The sequence below is a fragment of the Globicephala melas genome, chromosome 16 (genome assembly GCF_963455315.2).
Source record: "Globicephala melas chromosome 16, mGloMel1.2, whole genome shotgun sequence".
In the NCBI taxonomy this organism is placed as follows: domain Eukaryota; kingdom Metazoa; phylum Chordata; class Mammalia; order Artiodactyla; family Delphinidae; genus Globicephala; species Globicephala melas.
The window spans coordinates 9,643,570-9,663,953 of NC_083329.1; the positions used below are offsets into that span (position 1 = coordinate 9,643,570).

General features: G+C 37.3%; 1 protein-coding gene across 7 annotated transcripts in view; it reads left to right on the forward strand.

Moving 5' to 3' along the window:
• ATE1 (arginyltransferase 1) overlaps positions 1 to 20,384 on the forward strand; it is a 175,945-nt gene that overhangs the window by 138,520 nt on the left and 17,041 nt on the right. For 6 of the 7 annotated variants that reach the window (XM_030839283.2, XM_030839285.3, XM_070043804.1 and 3 more), the window contains one exon: positions 13,579 to 17,682. The exons of the other annotated variant lie outside the window; for it this stretch is intronic. In XM_030839283.2, the coding sequence (XP_030695143.1) occupies positions 13,579 to 13,757 (179 nt within the window). In that variant the 3' untranslated portion in view covers positions 13,758 to 17,682. Of the gene's footprint in view, positions 1 to 13,578; positions 17,683 to 20,384 lie in introns of those variants that run through there. 7 annotated transcript variants of the gene reach the window in all.

Below are 20,384 nucleotides of genomic sequence, written 5' to 3' on the forward strand. Positions count from 1 at the left end.
ACAGTCATCTTGAAATTGGTCGTCGGTGGTCTGACCAGCGTCATCTCGATTGTTTTAGGTACAGTTAATCTTCAGTTCCAGGGTCGGTTTGTTTCCATTTCTTAGAGGCCAGTTCTCGGAATTGTGGCAGCTTATGTCATGGCTACAGTCTGGTCACCATGTAGTTCACTTCTTCCACCTGGCGGGGGTTTCAGTATCTATTAGACAGCTCGCAGGATGTGGCTCAGAATGTTATCTGTAGCCCTTGAGGAGGAACTAAAGGTCCTTGACTATGCTTAATGACTAAACTATTATTATTTGGTCTCCTTTGACTGTTTTCCTTTGTTTCTGCAGTTTCTCACTTGTCTGATTAAACTTATTCTTTGGCTAAAATTTTTCCACAGACAAAAGGCAGGCCGAGGACATGGGGAGGCAAGGACCATAGGGTCCTGCTCCATTTTAATACCACTGTGACAGTCCGTTACTCCTGAGGTTTCGATGTTCTTAAATGTACTTTTAAGGGACCATCAATTTCTCTCTCTTTTTCTCATCTATTGTTAATATATTAGCTTTTTAGTCTCCACAGATTCACTTTATCATATAACAAATAAAATTAAATAGAAATCTGCTATCTGCTAATACAAAAATAGTGAATCAAAACATTATTGTACTAAGATATAAGATGACAACTGAGGTTCATTTTCTCTGTGCTTGTTTGCACTATTATTAAGGCACACCTGAGTGTCACTGTCTCCATTCTGAAGCTTTTAATGGGAGCAGAAATGAAAAATGGCCATATGAATGTGGCTGTATAGGATTTTTACTGCTACATCCTTGTGGGTGTTTTGTTTGTTTTTTAAAGTAATCCTCTGTCCTGAGCACTATTTTTAAAGCCAAGTGGCAAGAAATTGTTAATGCACCCTTATATTCATACACTGATTTTTTTAAGGTGTCATCTATATCTGATTGTATGATGAGGGAATTCTTCATCATTATCTGTAGGCCCCACTTCCAGATACTGATGATCCCACAGTGTATCCTGAGTATCAGAATTTCTTAAAGCTTCCCAAGTGATTCTAACGTGCAACCAAGGTTGAGAACCACTGCACTAGAATTTAGCTTACTGTATTTAATGTGTTTTCTTTGAGAGTCTGCAGTTTCCCCTATTGTTAATATCTTAAATTTTTCTTACTTTTTTATTAATAGACTTTTTTTTTAAAGCAGTTTTAGGGCTATAGAAAAATGGAGTCTAAAGTACAGAGTTCCTATATGCTCTCCAATCCCCCACTCCCAGTTTCCCCTATTATTAACATCTTGCATTAGTATGATACCTTGTTATAAATGATAAGCCAACATTGATCCATTATTATTAACAAAAGTGCATAGTTTACGTTAGGGTTCAGTCTTTGTGGTGTACATTTTATGGATTTTGACGAATGTATAACAACATGTGCCTACCATTACGTTATTTTACAGAATTGTTTCATTGCCCTAAAAATCCCCTGTGCTCCCTCATTCATCTATCCCTCCCCTCCCAATCCCTTGGCAACCACTGATCTCTTTACTGTCTCCATGGTTTTGCCTTTTCCAGGTTGTCATATAGTAGTGGAATCATATACAGTCTGTAGCCTTTTCAGATTGCCTTCTTTCACTTAGTAATATGCATTTAAGTTTCCTCCATGTCTTTTCTTTTCTTGATAATTCATTCCTTTCATCACTGAATGATAGTCCATTGTATGGACGTACCACAATTTGTTTATCCATTCACCTACTGAAGGAAATCTTGGCACACATTTGCTTCCACATTTTGCAATTAATGAATAAAGCTGCTATAAACATTTATTTGCAGGTTTTTGTGTAGACATAAGTTTTCAGCTCCTTTGGTCAAATACCAGGAAGCACAATTGCTGGGTTATATGGTCTAAGTATGTTTACCCATTCCTTTTTAATGGTTGCGTACTATGATATGTGTTATTGATAATAACCCCCCCCCCATTGATGGACATTTAAGTTTTAAATTTTTTAATTTAAATTACAAATAATGCTACAACAGAGTTTATACATCTTTTTGCACACATACTGATATTTATGTAGAATGGACTCCTAGAAGTAGGATTGCTCTGATCAAGATAATGTGCATTTGCCCTTAGCCACACGTAGTATTATCAAGTCTCCTGAGGAAAAATTTTGGCTGGACCTGAGGATTTGGAGGTCAGACTTAAAAATGGTAATTGAATCCACAGACATGGATGAAATTTCTGAGGGAGAAAATGTAGAGCAAGAAGAAAGAACAACCTAGAACAGAACACTAACTCCCAACATTTAACAGTCAAGTAAAGAATTGCCCTGGTGGTAAGAGAATAACCAGGATAAATGGTGTCAGGAAAGTTGAAGGCAGAGTGGATTTCAAAGAGGAGGAAGTGGTCCTCTGAGTTTATACTTTGCTGAGGGTGGTAAAGACTGCAATGTTTTTTTCGTGTTCAATGTCAGGGAGACCCTTTGACCTTAGTGAATAGAATGAAGGTGATTGGACCAAGATACACATTGAAATAGCCTGTGGAGTGAGTGGGGAGGTGAGGAAATGGCTGTTAATATAAATGCTCTTTAAAGGAGAGAAAGAGTAAGGTAACTGGAAGAAAAGATAGGGGTCACAGAGAGTTTTATTTGTGCCAGATAGCAGAGTCTTCAGCTTTTGTGAAAGTTAGTGGAAAGGAACTAGTAGAGAGAAAAATTCCAGAAAGTTGCAAAAAGCAAAACTTGAATTCGCCACTTGCCGGCAGCTATTTTTGTAGCACTTATACTGTATTAGGTATTATAAACGATCTAGAGGTGATTCGAGGTATACAGGAGGATTGCATAGGTTGTGTGCAAATGCTACAACATTTTATATAAGGAATATGAGCATCCTCGGATTTTGGTACCTGCTGGGGGTCCTGGAACCAATCCCCCGTGGATACTGAGGGATGACTCAGTATGCAGATGGAGCTGAGACCAAGAATGAGGAAGAGGACAGGTTTCTGGATTGAGACCTTTGGCAAAGAAAAGTGAATTTGTGTTTGCCCCTATGGTAACTACTGTAATTTCAACTTGTATTTTATGAGGATTTGAAAATTTCCCCAGGAAATTTTCAAAAGTCTTTGCTGCTTGAAGGTACTTTTAGAAGTCTCTAGCTTAATTCCCTTGGAAGGAATCAAAATCAACCCAATACCAGATTCACTCTTTGGAAATTAGTATTATAGCTAACTTTTGTTGTATTTGGGAATTTGACTTTGTGACCAGCAACATCATTACCATTATGGTAATACCTTTCATGAGCTATCAAATATGGTGGAATTTAAAGGTATTGATTTAGAAAAAGCTAATTTGTCAAACCAAGTGAACATCATTGATCCTAAAATGAACTGATTCAATGTATTTGATAACTAAAAAAAAATTATTAGCTATTCATGTATTGACTTACAGTATTACCTTTTGCTTTTCCCTCTTTTCAGAACTCTACTTAAGATTTTTATTCTTACCTTGATAGCTAAATTTACAGATACTCTGAAGCTGGTAAGGATCTCTAACTTGCCAGAAGAAAAGAAACAATATGAAAATACCTCAGTAGGCTGGAGTGATGAGAATATGTCAGAACAAAATTTAACAATTGAAGAAAGTACAAATGTAATGCTTGGGTTCCAAACACACACACACAAATAGGAGGGAAGATGGGACGCTGAAGAACATAGTTTAGCATTTGTTAATTTTTTTATTTGAAATAATTTCAAATTTACAGAAAAATTGTAAGACTAATACAAAGAACTTGTTCATATTCTTCAGCCAGTTTCCCCAGTTGTTAATGTATTTCCACATTTGCCTTATCATTTCATCCCTTTTGCTCTGTATTTTTTTTCTCAACCATTTGAGGGTAAGTTGTAGATATATTGAGCTATTATCCTTAAATATTTCAGTGTGTACTGCCTGAAAACTGGAACACTTTTGTACATAATCAGAGTACAGCCATCAAAGCCAGGAAGGTAGCATTGATATATTACTACCATCTAATCCACAGACCCTATTCATATGCCACAGATTTTTCCAGTGATGTCCTTTATGACACAAAACCACACACACATACTTACAAACCTACTTTCCTTTTACCTTCTTTTCTTTCTGATCCAGAGTTCAGGTTGGGATCATGTGTTGCATTTATTGTCATGTCTCTTTAGCCCCCTTTTCCCTGGAACAGTTCCTTAGTGCACTCCAGGTTTTTCATTACCTTGACATTTTTGAAGAATACAGTCCAGTTACTTTGTTGAAAATCCCTTAATTTGTGTTCATCAAATGTTACTTCATAACTAGATTCAGGTTATGTAGTTTTGGCAAGAATACCCTGGAAGTGATGCTGAGTTCTTACTGCGACATCTGAGGAGGGGCACACGCTGTCGATTCATCTGACTGCTGGGGACTCACTTCGTAAAGTGAGATATGCAGGTGTCACTGCTGTAAAGTTAATAAGTATTTTGTATATGTTAGTAAGTAAATATTTTGTAGGGAGATACTTTGGGACAATGTAAATACCTTTATCAAACATACCTATTAATTTTTACTTTCATTGATGATTCTTATTTGGATCATTTATTACTGAGATAGCTGGCAAATGATTTTTCTCATTCAGTCATTCCTTCTACTTTTCTTAGTTGGTATTCTACTACAAGAAAGAGCCATCCCTTCTCCGTTTGCTTATTTATGTCAGTGTGGACTCATGAAATCCTAACATTTTGGTCAATGTATTATATAATTGATTACTCTCATTATTTGTTTTGAATGCTCAAATTGTCTCAGACTTGGCCAGCAGGGTCCTTTTCAAGGTGACTCCTGTATTCTTTTGATGCATCTCCAACATTTTTTGAGCATTTGCTTTCTGGCACAAAGTATTCCAGGCTCACCTTGTACTTTCCCTGACCCAGCTCTGCATTCAGGCACTTCTCCAAGGAGCTCTAGTTCCTTTTTGTGGAGAGTAATATTTAGCAAACAAGATCTGGGCAATAAGTATGCTCATTGCTACTGGGGTTTCATTGCTTCCAAGCCCTCTCAACAGACAGATCTAGGAAATGCACTCACGCACTTATATCTTCTTGTGTATTTGTATGTTGATACAGTGTATAAACACCATGAGTTTTCACCTGTACCTCCAATTCTGATCCAACACAGCAGAACTTATTCTAGTCTTCTCCCTTTCTAGCCCTTCTCTGGCAGAGAAATCCAGCTCCCATTTTTCTCGGTATATTTATTTATATGATCAGTTCCTCTGTATGTAAATAATCTCTTGACCACACAAGCCAGGAAGGGCTTAGGCGGCTCTGGACTCGAAGACTGCCTCTTTGGCCCCAGCCGCTACACACATCGGCAGCTGCACAAACCAGCTTCCTTTGTCTTTGAGAAACTCTGTAATGGTAAGTTTTACGTGTTTCAATTTACATTTATTATATTGTTACAAGTTTTTAAGTGTAGCCTTTATTAGGGTAAACATTGGTGGTGAAAAAGGAAGTATTTAAGGATCAAAACACATAGAGTGGAAATTTGAAAGAATACAACCCTTATTCATCATCAGGAGGGGTTTGCTATTAGCATTTTACTTAGGTAACCAGTAACCAGTATCTGAGTAGAGTCCTCACGGCAGTGAGCTGAGGCAGGAGGTGAAGTTGGTGTGGTTTTTGCACTCTGTAGACGATGAGTCTGGCATTATCCTGTTTTCCTCTGGTGACCTTTTTACAGGGCTTTGATGCCATAACGTCAGAACTAATCTGGAGTTCTTTCTGGTAAGAATCATCTTGATGAATTAGTTTTATATTATGATTTCTGGGAGTCAAGAGGTTTTTTTAATTACCATCATATCACGAGTTGACAACATTATGTAGTTTTTTCCCTTTAAAAAGATATTTCCACCAGGACAGTTAGGCAAGAAAATGAAATAAAAGGCATCCAGATTGGAAAGGAAGACATAAAACCATCTTTATTTGCAGATGACATGATCTTGTATATAGAGAATCCTAAAGACTGTACTAAAAAACTATCGGAACTAATAAGTGAATTCAGCAAGGTTACTGGATAAAAGATCAACACACAAAACTCAGTTTTATTTCTGTATACTTGCAATAAACCATCTAAAAATGAAATTAAGTAAACAATTTTATTTATAATAACATCAAAAAGAATAGAATTGTTAGGAACAAATTTAGCAGAGCAGTGAAAATTTTATATTCTGTAAAATACAAAGCATTGTTGAAAGAAATTACAGAAGACCTAAATAAATGGGGGGGGGGAATTCCATGTTCATGGATCAGAAGACTTAATATTAAGTCTTCAAATTGACCTACAGATTAAATGCAATCCCTATTAAAATAGCAGCTGGCTTCTTTGTAGAAATTGATTGTTGATCCTAAAAGTCACATGAAAATTAAAGGAACCCAGGGCTTCCCTGGTGGCGCAGTGGTTGAGAGTCCACCTGCCGATGCAGGGGACATGGTTTCGTGCCCCAGTCCGGGAAGATCCCACATGCCGCGGAGTGGCTGGGCCCGTGAGCCATGGCCGCTGAGCCTGCGCATCCAGAGTCTGTGCTCTGCAACAGGAGAGGCCACAACAGTGAGAGGCCCACGTACCGCAAAAAAAAAAAAAAAAAAAGTAAAGGAACCCAGAATAGCCAAAACAATCCTTAAAAAGAAGAACAGAGTTAAAGACTATGTGATTCTGGTATATAGATAGACATATGTATTAGTGGACTAGAATTGGGAGTCCAGTAAGAAGCTCATATTATGGTCAATTGATTTTCAAAAATGATACCGAAGACAGTTGAGTGGACGAAAGCATAATCTTTTCAACAAATGGTCCTGGGTCAACTGGATATCCACATACAAAAGAATGAAATTGATTCCCTATTTCACATGATATACAAAAATTAACTCAAAATGGATTGGATCCAAATGTAAGTGCTAAAACCATAAAACCCTTAGGGAACAAAAATAGGAGTAAATCTTCATGACCGCGGATTTGGTGATGGTTCTTAAATATGACACCAAAAGCACAAGCAACAAAAGAAACAAATAATAAATTCGACTTCATCAAAGTTAAAAACTTGTATACTTCCAAAGACATCATCAACAAAGTAAAAAGGCAGGTCATAGAATGGGAGGGTGTATTTGCAAATCATATATCTGATAAGGATCTAATGCCCAGAATATATAAACAACTCTTATAGCTCAATAAAAAGCCCAGTTTAAATGATTTGAATAGAAAGAGGATATATGAATGACCAATAAGAACATGAAAAGAAACTTATCATCATTAGCTTTGACCCAGTGCAAATCAAAATCACAGTAAGATGCCACGTCATACCCACTAGGATGGCTACAATAGGAAAAGAAGATAAAAACAGGTGTTGATGAGGATGTGAAGAAATTGGAACTTCATACACTGCTGGTAGGAATGTAAAATGGTTCAGCCACTTTGGAAAACGTCTGGCAGTTCTTCAGTAGGTTCAACACAGAGTTATCATAGGACCCAGCAATTTCACTTCTAGGTATATATCCAAGAGAAATGAAAACACACAGAAACTTGTACACAAATGTCCATAACAGCATTATTTATAGTAGTTTAAAAGTAAATAACCCATATGTCCATCAACTGCTGAATGGACAAATAAAAATTGATACAGTAGTTCCCCCTTAAGCCTCAGGGGATATGTTCTAAGATCTCCAGTGGATGCCTGAAACCATGGATATACTGAACCCTATATACTATGTTTTTCCCTATATACATACCTATGATAAAGTTTAAGTTACAAATTAGGCACAGTAAGAGAATATCCGAATTGCCAACATCACTACCCTTGCACTTGGAGCCATTACTCAGTAAAGTAAGGGTTGCTTGAACACAAGCGCTGTGATATTATGACAGTTGACTTGATAACCAAGATGGCTACCAAATGACTAACAGGTGGGATACACTGGACAAAGGGGATGATCCAAGGGGTGGGATGGGGTGGTGCGAGATTTCATCACACTACTCAAAGGAGTGCACCCTTTAAAACTTATGAATTATTTCTGGAATTTTCCATTTAATATTTTCGGACTGTGGTTGACCACAGGTAATTGAAACTGAGGAAAGCAAAACTGTGGACAAGACGGGGGAAACTGCTGTGTGTCCCTACAATAGTATATGATTTGGCAATAAAAAGGAGTGAAGTGCTGATGCCTGCTGTAATGTGGATGAGCCTCGAAAACTGTGTGCTAAGTAAATCAGTCACAAAGATCACATATTGTCTGATTCTGTAGAGAGATTGGTACTGCTTAGGGCTAAGGAAGTTCGGGACAGTGGGGAGTGACCGCTAATAGGCATGGGATTTCTTTCTGGGTTGCTGAAAATGCTCTAAAATTGATTGTTGTGATGGTTACACACCTCTGTGACTACACTAAAAACCATAGATTCGTACACTCTAAATGGGTCGATTGTATGGTGTGAGAATTGTTGCTGTAGAGCTGTTGTTGCGTATTCTGTCACAATAAGCTAAGTTTAGATTTGTTTGCTTAGTTTTCATTTTTAACGAAAAAATATTCTGAGTGAAATGACTAGCCAACAGTATTCCTTACAGAATACGAAAATGTGTAATTCTCCCTGAGGGATTTCCAAATCGATTTCTGAGTCTCCCACCAAATGGGCTTGAAGACCTCACTGATTGAGCTCAGTTAATTTCTGTCATAACTGCTGTGTATTCCCTTGCCTTGCCCTTTGCTTTCCCATACTAAAAAGCTTCCTCTCAAATTCTCTCCACCTTCCCCATACACTCCCCCATGGCAATTAAAACATTTGTTAATACCTCTTGTCACTTTACAGTGTTCTAAATCATGTTTGGCTTTGAACTTGCCAGAGTTGAGTTTGGTTTCATAGTTGGGTTCCATCATGTATTTATTTGTTCAAATTTTCAAATTCCATTATATCCCCGTTTTGCCCAATGATATTTAGCTTCGTTAATGTTACCGAGTCTACCATTTATACAGCTATCTTTATGAGAAACTGTATGTAACAAGTATGTAACTTGTTTTTATGTTTATGTTTTCATGTTCTTGCAATGCTGTAACAATAAATAAAGAAGTTAAGAAAACAGACTGTTTCATCAGTTTCTGGAAAGCCTAGAAGTTACAGAGTCTCTTTAAGAATAACGAATGAGTTAAATCTCCGTAAGAAGGAGAGGTAAAGCTTTGATCTCTAGGTTTTTTCCTTTGAAAGCACCCGTGATGTACAGTTCACCTCCTGTGAATAAAGAGCTGGGGGAAATCAAGCAGCTGCTGCCCACCAGAGTTTTCCTTCAAGATTAAAACATCACAGAGTTGACAGCATATTTGTATCACTAGAGATCAAATGCTCATCTCAGAAAAGGGTTTGCAGGATTGCCTTTGGTTTTTATTTTATGAAATTAAATTGTGATACGTTAGAGAAAGGAAAGATGGAAGAAGTTCGTGTTGGCGGACATTTTTAAGACATCTCAAAATGAGCTGGCAGCTTCCCGTAGATGAGATGACAAATGGCCTTTAACCTCAAAATGGCTTTATTTTTCTAGTATCTTCAAGATCCCCTCAAGAAGAGGCCTGTTGTGCTGTATCGGTTTAGCTGTGTAGCTTTTTGTCTACAAATGCTGATAACATGTGTCAGGCAAGCAACACACATGATTACAGGAGGGTTTTGTGAGGATCTTTGCTTTTTTTTTAACTTTAGTAAATAAATCAACTAATTTTCAGTGTTTTAAGTGTCTGGTAGAATTTTTCTTGTTTAGGTTTTAAATTTAAATTTTAATACTAATTATATAGATTCTACTAAGAATCAGAATCTGCCTTCATTGCAGATGAAATTAATGGTTATAAAACTGCAGACTGCTAATCCCAGAAAACACAATTGTAGTTTGTATAATGATAGTCAGTGGTTTCTGAAGTTGATGCAATACCCATCGAAAGGGTAATTGACTTGATTTTCTGGCCGTAATGTAAGATGTGGCTAGAATGTAATCCAAAAGACTCTGTATTTAAATCTTTAAATGCATCTTATGGAATTGTTAAACTCTGAGAACGTGGATGGACTATTTGGGGAGGCAAGGAGGAGAAGGGTCGGAGAGAGGATTGTGTGTGCGGGCCGACATCACTATTTCTGTATTATTTGAGTTCTTAAAAAAGCATTACTTTTATGGTTTAAAAAGATACAAAATAAGAAGTGGATGTGCATTTTATTGAGTATTCAGTAATTTCATTGATGACTAATTCCTAGAAAATGTTAAGGTTAGTTCAGGTTATTGAAATATCAAGTTTTAAACATTTTACAGTGTATCTTTTCTTTGTTTCTCTTACACTCTGTCTTGTTGATCTGTTTCCTTTTTCAAAAGTACTGGCGGTTTTAGATTGATACTTTGGCACCTTTGGGTAGGCAGAATTCTAAGTTTACATTCCAGATTGGAGCTGCAATTTCAGTGTTTTTAGGTGGGGAAAGATGTGCTTGATTGCTACTCTTTATCTCTATGATGTTTCAGTACCTTTTTTTTTTTTTACAGTCAAAGTGTGATAATGGGAACATTTAAGAATTGGGGGCAATTAAGAAAACTAATTTGTATTTCAATACATTTATAAAAAGTTTCAGTTAAGTCTCAGTATTTTGGTGAAATGGTGATAGAATGTCAGGAACACAGCATTTGGAATAGTAAACAAACAACAGCAGTAACTGTAACTACAGTGCCATGAACTTCCGAAGTATTTGAGCACTGAGACCAAATATATTTGCGTCTCCCATGACTTGGATATATTAACATTGAAGGGAATGAGGAGAGGATTTTACAATTCATTATTACCACTTTTTGTGGTAATTACATGTGATGTTAAAAAATCAACAGCTGGTTGATATCTACTTTTTGAGTATATTAAGCATTTGACTACTTTAATCCAGAACAAAGGCCTCAAAAGTATTTGGAGTAAAAAGAACTATTGAACTTGATTGATTTCTTTGCTATAAGGTTCTCTAAAAATGCTATAAATTAATTTAGAAGTTTTATGAAAATTAGCTATATAAGTTAAACGATAGACTCAGCACATCACAGGCCAGTGTGTGTTTCGGTGGTTGAATCTTAAAGCTTTTCCTGTAATCTTAATAAACAGAAATGAAATATATTTTTTGACAAACGAAACAATACAAAATTTCCTACTCTCTAAGAGGAGTGCACTCTAAAATAGTTGATGTAAATTATACATAATGGTGGGTTTTTCCTAATCTTCTGTTTTCATTTTTATATGTCATACTAGAAAAGAATAAAAATTAGAGGGTGGCATTTCATTCTAGATAAAATAAGATAATGGCATATCAAATCTTAAGTTTTTATTTGTTAAAGTGTTCCATTCATTTGAATTTTAAAGGATGTCTGTCCTAAACTATTTTAGGATAAAGGTTTAAACTGTGAAACATCATTCTGTGTAGTTAAATATAGACATGCTTTAAAATGCCATTTTAAAAAGTCAGGGTTTTAGATTTAGCCGGTTTTGTGCAATTTTGCCACTGTCCTTGCTTCTCTCCTTTGCTCTTCTTACTGATCTTTTCTATTTGTATTAGTTTCTAAGCATAATTGAATCTAACCTTTTCCTACTAGTAGCATTTATAAGCAGGTGATGGAGATTTCTGTGTTGCAATCCATGTGCTTTAAACTGTCAGAAACTGACAGCAGGAACCAGGTCCCTGCCTTTTCCTTTGCTTGTCATTTACCCTGGTAAGGGATGTGGTAACCTAGTAAATGTCAAATATTTAGTTGTTTTAAAGTATGTGCATTTTCTGCTTCAGTTGGATAAAGTAATTTGTAAGAAACAACACATATTTTGAAGTCCAACGAGGTACACCAAAGCCACTTGAAGTATTTACAACAGAGAACATTTAATTCACGGAATTGGTGATAACAGGCAGTGGTATTGCTGAGAGTCAGGAGCACAGAGATGTGACCCAGAGAGTAGCAACAGCAGGAAACCACTGCCACCCCTGGGCTGAAGAGAAAAGGGGCTCAGGGTCCAGGGAGGGCAACCAATAGAAGCTGGGTAGTTCTAGGCAAAGGGAACAGTTAGAGATAAGTACTGTTAACAGGTTAATGTATGTTTGTCCAGATCTTTTTCTATGCATATACTAGGCTTTTAACACTGAACCTATTTTTTTTTTCACTTAACAATCTATTTTCCTTTGTCTTTTTAATAGCTGTATAACATTTTACTGTATGGATATACCTTAACATGTTTATTAACCAGTTCTCCATTATGGACATTTATGTTGCCTCCAGTTTTTTAGTATTACAGAGAGTATTGCTGTAAATATCCTTACACATATATATAAACACTGGTGTGTTTGTTTTTCTAGGACAGTGGTTCTCAGTCCACCTCTTAGGCTTAAGAAAATACTGATGCTCAGGTTCCATTGAGACAAGTTTTTAAATCAGGATCTCTGGGAATAGGATCCAGGCTTTGGTATTTTTTAAAAACTCTTCAGATGATTCTCATATTTAGTCAGCTGTGGGCTGATTCTGAGAACTGGTCTTGCTGAGTCAATGATTTAAAAAAAAAACATTTTAGTAGATGCTGTTAACATTGTTTTCTGTATTAGTTAGGATTAAGAGCAACTGCCAATAATGGAAACCTAAAATAATTTGTCTTAAGGTAGTTTTTTTCTGTTTTATGTAGAATTCTAGACAGAGGCAGTCCAGGGCTGGAATGGCCGTTTTGTTCCACGAAGTTCTCAGGTACCCAGGTTCCTTCTAGCTTTTGTTTTTGCTGAACCGAGAGAAAGCTGCAAGACAGAGGTTAGAGCTCCTACTGTGATATTTATGCTCTAAGCAGCAGGATGAAGGAAGGGCTGAAAAAGGAAGGAGGCAAAACCCTGGGCCAGCTGTCCTACAAAACCCTTTACTTGTATCCTGTTGGCCAGAACTTGGTCACAGGACCACACCCGGCTGCAAGGAAGGCTGGGAAACAGTATGCCCTGCTAAAAACCAGGAGTTCTTCTATGTGGAAGAAAGGAGAACCGATAGTGGCCGTCTCCGAGAAAGCTGCAAGCATCTGCCCTCCTGCCTGCGCAGCACGAGTGCCCATCGCCCCAACCTGGCCAGTTCAAGTCAGCCCAGACTGCTGAGTCAACAGAAAGCCTCACTGCAGGGATGGAAACTTCACACAGTGAATGTTGGCTCTGGGAGAGGCAAAATAAATTTAAATCAGACTCAGGAAAGATGCTGGAGAGCTGTAAACTTCATCATGTATGAGAAAATAATAAGGACATTGAAGGCCATTTGAAAAATTGCATACAATTCCTTGTCTGTCTCCCTGATGTTTCAGCTCTTTTTGTGGAGGGAATTTACTGTCTTTCAGCAAGGCATTTGTTATTTATTAACATACTCAAGTTAGTCTTAATACTGCACAGTGTCATTTGAACATACTGCTCAGAGAAGATATCTTAATACATAGTACATAATTTTTATACTTCAGTTAAACATTCTTAAATTAGGAAATGAAAAGTGATTTGATAGGTGCTGTTTTTAATCCATATTTTTTGTTAATGCAGTGGATGAAGATCGCAGTAAGGAACCTGACCGCCTGCAGGTGTTTTACAAGAAGGCCATAATGCCTTACGGTGTGTATAAGAAGCAGCAGAGAGACCCGAGCGAGGAGGCCGCCGTGCTGCAGTACGCGAGCCTGGTGGGGCAGACGTGCTCCGAGCGGATGCTGCTCTTCAGAAACTGAGTCAGCTCAGTCGCCTCTCTGCCCGGGCACTCCTGCCAGCGTTGTGCTGCTGACGTGTGCAGCAGTGCAAGTTCATTACCCGGGGGAAACTCTGTAACCGTCCGCAGATTAGACTTTTTAATTTTGATGGCTATATAGCTTTTCTAAAATATTTTGTGGCAGTGTATTTGTGAGAATCTCATGGTTAATATAAAGATTTTTAAAATGTGTTATGACCGAGACTCATAATTGAGGTTTATCATTTCGGAAGTCTGTTTTATGAACAAGAGACGGTAAACTTCTCTTGTTAATATTAAAACAAACTGTTTCCTCAGAGCCATTTAAAACATTCGTTTATGCTGAAAGACCTTAGGTGTGGGGAAGAAGTGGGAATTCTGTGTCATCACTTAGAAAATGTCTTCTCAAGGCAACAAAACTGAGCTGTTACTCAGTGTTCAGTATTACATTACTGCCGAATGTTATACTATGTAGTTTAATAGAAAACTTGAAAAAAAGGAAATAGTACAAACTTCCAAAAAAGGTTGTTTGTTGTGTTAACATCGGATGTCTCTTTACCCAGGACAGTCCTATTCGTGTCTGCTGTCTTGGCACAGTTATTTTTCCCAGAATAATTCTTACTCGTGCTCCCTTTTACTCTCCAAAATATCCCAGTTTGGACAATAAAATACGTGATTACCGTAGCTATATATTATATTGTCGAAACTGGGATACTTTGCGTTATTTCTCAGATCTAAGAAGTGCAGTTTTTTTAGAAAGTTGTTGGCTCCTGCCTTGACCTAAGCCCCATCAAAGGTAAATATAGACTAATTTTTATTTCCTTAAAACTCAGGACACTTGTTTTTGGTTATTGATTAAAAATTAGTTTCTACCTGACTGCGTTTATAGCTGTGCCATGCATGGCATTCGAGTGAAGCAGGAATCATCTTGACCTCTGTTCCGGGGCAGGAGGCGAAACCACCCGGTTCTTGCCCTTTGATTTGGGGGTCAGAGAGGAGACACTACACTTACTAGTCTGCAGCAGAGGCGGGTCCTTCTTTCCCTCTCCCTTCTCTTAGTTGGTCCTTCACTCATTCAGCAGATGTCCCTTGTCCCCCACCTTCAAGGTGGCAGGCACTGTGCCAGGAGGTGGGAGGGGGGCAGGCGAGTCGAGCTGTGCTGGAGGTGGGGAGGGACAGAGGAGGCTTACTCTCCTGTGCTCTTTCTCAGCTGACCACCACCTGCTGCCACCTGCTTGGCCACTGAGTCCTTTTCATTTCTCATTTTGCCCATATTTTCATTTTCTGTTGATTTATCTTTTAAAAAACCGTGTTATAAAACTTAGTGGCTTGAATCCCACTACCGATTTTTAAACTTTTAAATTCACTGAGTTTAGGTATAAAACATTAGAAAATAATTTCAGCTAGCTAGAATAAAAGGAAGGATCATAAAACAATGGTTTTAAAAATCAGATGTCTAGAAGTTCAACATCCAAATAAATTGTATTTATTCATTCAGAGAGAGAGAGTGTGTGTGTGTGTGTAGCGCCTACCATGAGCAGGTACTTAGCTAGCTGGGGATGGAGTAGTGATGGCATGGATTTTGCATTCTCTGGAATTTTGCCCTTCAAAATAGTCTCCCAAGAGCATTTGATAGACTCTTATTTAGAACTGCCTTCAGAATCTGTAGAACATATAAAAAAATATTTCCCTCTAAAGTGAAGATAGCTTAATTTTTTAATTTATGAAAATGATACTTTAAGCAGCTAAACATTAAGCAAAGCATAAATAAGAAAGTAAGAATGACCTGAAATCCTATTGAGTTGAAAGAAATTTCAAAATAGGACTTCAGAAGCGTTGTGAGTAATCTCAGTATTATTAAAATAAGTAGGGTGGGTCCATACCTGGTACCCTTGGCATTGGCATGTCCAGGTTGATGTCATCAGGTGCGTTACACAAACTTTCATCTTAGTGTGTAGAATGGAATTCATGAAGATCACAACTCAAGTATCAGATGAAGAGAAAGCTTGGATCTTACTTCTTACCACAACTCTGGTGTTTTCCTGCAGAGTTCAGTTTAGGATTCCTTCAGAGGAAAAGGATTAAGCCCCCTATCTGGAACCATGGTGCTCTCCCTGTGCGTGGCTTTCTAGGTTGGCTCCATTGAAGCTCCAGAGAGAGGTGGGGACGAAGATTCTTCTACTCGGTTGCTATTTTCGTGTGTTGTTTTTCTGAGAGTAGACAGTGTGTTGATCCTCATGAACAAGGTGTCTTCAGAAGACGGTTGTTTGTTCTTTTGAGCCCTGCTGAGTGAATGTTGATAGTGGGCTAGAAAAGGACAGTCAAGGAAAGTGACTTGGCTCGGTCAGGTGACAAGCGGTCTAGCTGAGAAATCTGATCTTGCATTAACGGCTTTCATCTAAAGCAGGATGCATGAGAACCTTTCAAAGATAGTTTATATCTTTGCAAGGCTGGAAGCTTTGCATTTACAATCTTAGAGCTGCAGTCCCTTTCTGATTTCAGGTAAATATATATACCTGCCTCCCTGTCTTGGGAGCAAAAATGTAATAAAGATTCCCCATGCTGTCATCTTTATTTAAATTATTTCAGTTCTGTGAGATTTTTGTTACCTTATTTTTTTTAAATGTAATCTGAGCACTTTCTTTATATTCTGAAAGATAGAGGCTATTACGAGATGAATATATTATTCATTTGATTAAAATTATTTAGATAAGAAGTTATTACTGTTTACGTTTGCTTTCAGATATTAGCTTATTCTAATTTTTATACATTTTTCAAAATATCAGTTGTATATGATTTCTTATGTTTTGGAATTTATTATGTAAATGAATCTTTTCAGATTTCCGGACACTATATGGTTTCATTTGGTAAAGCTTTATATTATTTCAGTAGAATAAAGATGAGAAAGATGATGATCAGCTACTTAAAACGTATCTACTGTTGCTCACTTTAGAGAAGGAAATGAAGTGGAAACAATTGGGAAGTGTTTGAATTAGGCTCTAGTTACTCAAATGTGGATTATTTTCCAAAAGAAAACCAGTGACTGTAAGACAAAACACGTTTGGTTTTTGCATGTGATAGTTTTTGCTCTTGTATATGCTTTTTGAACAGTCCATTTGATAAAGCTTGAATGGAAAAAATAAAACTCCCTGTCTGCAGCGGCTGTTGGTGGTCATTACTTAAAGGCCAACGTGTCCATCTTTCGAATTCTTGGCACATTTCACCTGCAGTGAGTATGCAGGAAGCTGAGGTCGCCACTGGCTACGTGAATGACAGTGTTTAATTTGCAGTAATTGGAATCTCAGATCACTTAGTCACCTAAATCAAAGCATGATGGATTTCTTTCTCAGGAATAAATAAAAGTAAAGTATTACCTTTGGGTAAAAGAATGTCTATTCCCTAATTTTTCACAAGATAAATCAGGGAATAGACATTCTTTTACCCAGAGGGACTCGAAATAATATTTAAGTAGCAAACTCAAGTATAAATTTCTCTTAAAAAGTTTAGTTTTCAGAGAAATTTTCATAAATACCTCACAAAGCAAAGTGTGCTTTCATCCTTCGCAAGAGTCCACAGCATGCTTCTAGAATACATTTTAAAGTGTTTTGTCTTTTTACGGTTCAGGGGACCCTGGTGGGTTTATGATAAATTGAATCCTGTTTCCCAAGTGATTTGAATATTACTTATAAATCCCACTGATATTTTTTCCAGAATGGAAATAGCTTTATTATTTTTCTTATTTGAAATGGATAGTGTTCACCAGAAGACATTTAGACAGTATAGAAAAGTGTACCAGAGAAAATAAGTCACTTACAATCCTGTCACTATTACTACTGTCATTCACATTTTGGTGTGTGTCCTTTCAGACTTTTTTCTACTTACATTTATGTATATGTTTTATTTTGAAATAAATGTGAAATTACGCCATGTATATTGTTTCATAATTTTTTCATCTATTTATTTTTTTGAACATCTTAATTTACTGTGAAAATGAAAATAGATTGGAAGAATAATCATTTAAATGGCTGTATAATATTCCACTGTGTCTATACTCTTTTGAGACAGGAGGTTTAAGACTTTAGTCCCATCTTATGGATGACAGGAGTTGTAATTGATCGCATTAATTGTTTTTCTCAGTTCTTTGTAACACTTGGCAACATTGTTCTTATTCCTCATTGCCTGATTCCCTTTGCCTTTCACTGGACAATAGGAATTTTCGCCTTACTTGAAGTTTCAGAAAAATGTGTGGCTTTTAAAACTTAGTGCCCCTCCTCTCATTGTCCCTCGACTAAATATTTTCTGGGAGACCTACACTATCGTTTTTACGGTTTGCACACCTCTAAAATTTCCAGTTAGAAAATGTCTTATTTAAACGCTTAAAGTTATTTAAAACCATTTAAGCTTCTGATTCATTGATTCTTTGTAGAACAGAGGTCTTTAAAATGCGTGCCTGGAAAGGGTGGATAACCATACCACTATTTTTAATTTAGCTCAGTTTTTTACGTTTAAAAGTATGTTGGCTGTTTAAGATTTAATTCTAAGTAAAACTGCATTTTTCATATCCAGTTAGTGTCAAGTTGGTGTCTTCAATCCAGTCCTATCCAGAAAATATTTTCCAATTAACTGTTGCAGTTAGACCAAACATTAAAGTTGCTGAATATGTTTTGCATGGCAAACTTTTATTCTTTTAGACTCCAAAGTAGCTTGCAGATTTGTATAGCTTGGTTTCCTCGTCACATCTCTTCACCTGCAGTATGAAGAAGCAATTCCAAATAGAAGTGCTGTTTTTTTTTTTAAAACCAAAACCCCCCCTAGCATAGCACATCTTATGTTATGTGGCACTTGTGATTTTTAATAGTTAATTACCTGTTAATATGACACTCAAAAGTAAATGTTTCAGCCACCTTGGAAGCAGAGAAAGATATCCCTCACTTGTCTGGCAGGTATAAAGCAGACTGTTAGCAACGACCACAAATATCTTCGTTTCTTTCATCGTTACAATTTTATTGAAGTCAGTATGCAGAAAGTGGTTTTAAAACATTTATTTATCATTTATACGTTGCCAGCTAGAGCGATTTATACCAGAACGGTATAAATATTGTACTCCCAACTTGCATGATTCAACTCTGTGATTTTGGATCACACTTTCCCCTGAAGCTTAATTTTTCATGCTTTTGTCAGTCTCTGCCAGGGTCTTAAAATCATTTAACATAGGCCTTTTTTTTTTTTTTAATTAGCATTAAATGAGAACTCATGAATACTTCATGAAGTCCAATTCATCACTTTGTTAATTCGGTATTCAGTGAGTCTGAATAGCATCTCTCAACTAATGGAGCTTTTTGATCATGAAACAAGAAAAACAGCATTTTAGGCTTGTGGATTCAGTGCTTAAGGCTCTTGGCTCAGTTGTATGTGGACAGTTGTATGCATTTTTCCAGCTCAGTTTAAAATATTGAGAGATGGCCAGATTGTAAGTTGGAAGCTAACCGTTACTGATGTTATTTTATTGACCATTAAAGCAAAGACTGTGTGTGTGTGTGCGCGCGCGTGTGTGTGTATATGTGTGTGTATATTTATGTATATATATTGGGTCGGCCAAAAAGTTCGGGTTTTTCCGTAATAACACCCAGTGAGAGAGAGTGTACTTAATTAAAGCATGCTGGTGATAGTATGATTTATTCTCAGTTTTCATTCAAAGGGTCAATTTGATAAAGGGTTTGGATATGTAAGACTGTTGTAGGGACTCCCCTGGTGGTCCGGTGGTTAAGACTTTGCCTTCCAATGCATGGGGTATGGGTTCAATCCCTGGTCGGGGAGCTAAGCTCCCACGTGCCTCAGGGCCAAAAAAACAAAACATAAAACAGAAGCAATATTGTAACAGATTCAATAAAGACTTAAAAAATGGTCCACATCAAAAAACTCTTTAAAAAAAAAATAGACTGTTGTAGAAGTCATACAAACTGATAAAGCTGTTCTGTCCAATAACAGCCTGTAGCCACATGTGTCTGTTTAATTAATTAAAATTAAAATTTAGTCCCTCAGCCTCACTAGCCACATTTCAAATGCCCAACAGCCACATGTGGCCCCAGCTGTCGTATTAGTTTCCTGGGGCTTCTGTAACAGGTTACCACAACCTGGATGTCTTAAAACAACAAGACTTTATTTTCACGCAGTTTTGTAAGCTAACGTCCCAAATCAAGGTTTGGCAGGACCATGCTTCCTCTGATGGATCCAGGGAGAATCTTTCCCTGCCCCTTCCAGCAATCCTGGGGGTTTCTGGCTGGCAGCTGCGTCCCAGTTTCTGGTGGTTCTGCTTTCGTGTTCACGTGGTCATCTTCCCTCTGTGTTTGTTTCTCTGTGTCTTCTCATCTTTTAGGACTCAGTCGTATTGGATTTAGGGCCCACCCTAACCCAGTATGACCCCATCTTAATACATCTGCAAAGACCCTGACTCCAAATAAGGTCACATTCACAGGCACTGGGGTTAGGACTTCAACATAGCTTTTGGGTGGGAGGACACAATTCAACCCAGAGGAGCTGCCATGTTGGACAGTGCAGATACAGACCCCTTCATCATTGTAGCAAGTTCTATTGGACAGTGCTGCAGTAAGGCGATTTTTAAAACTATGTC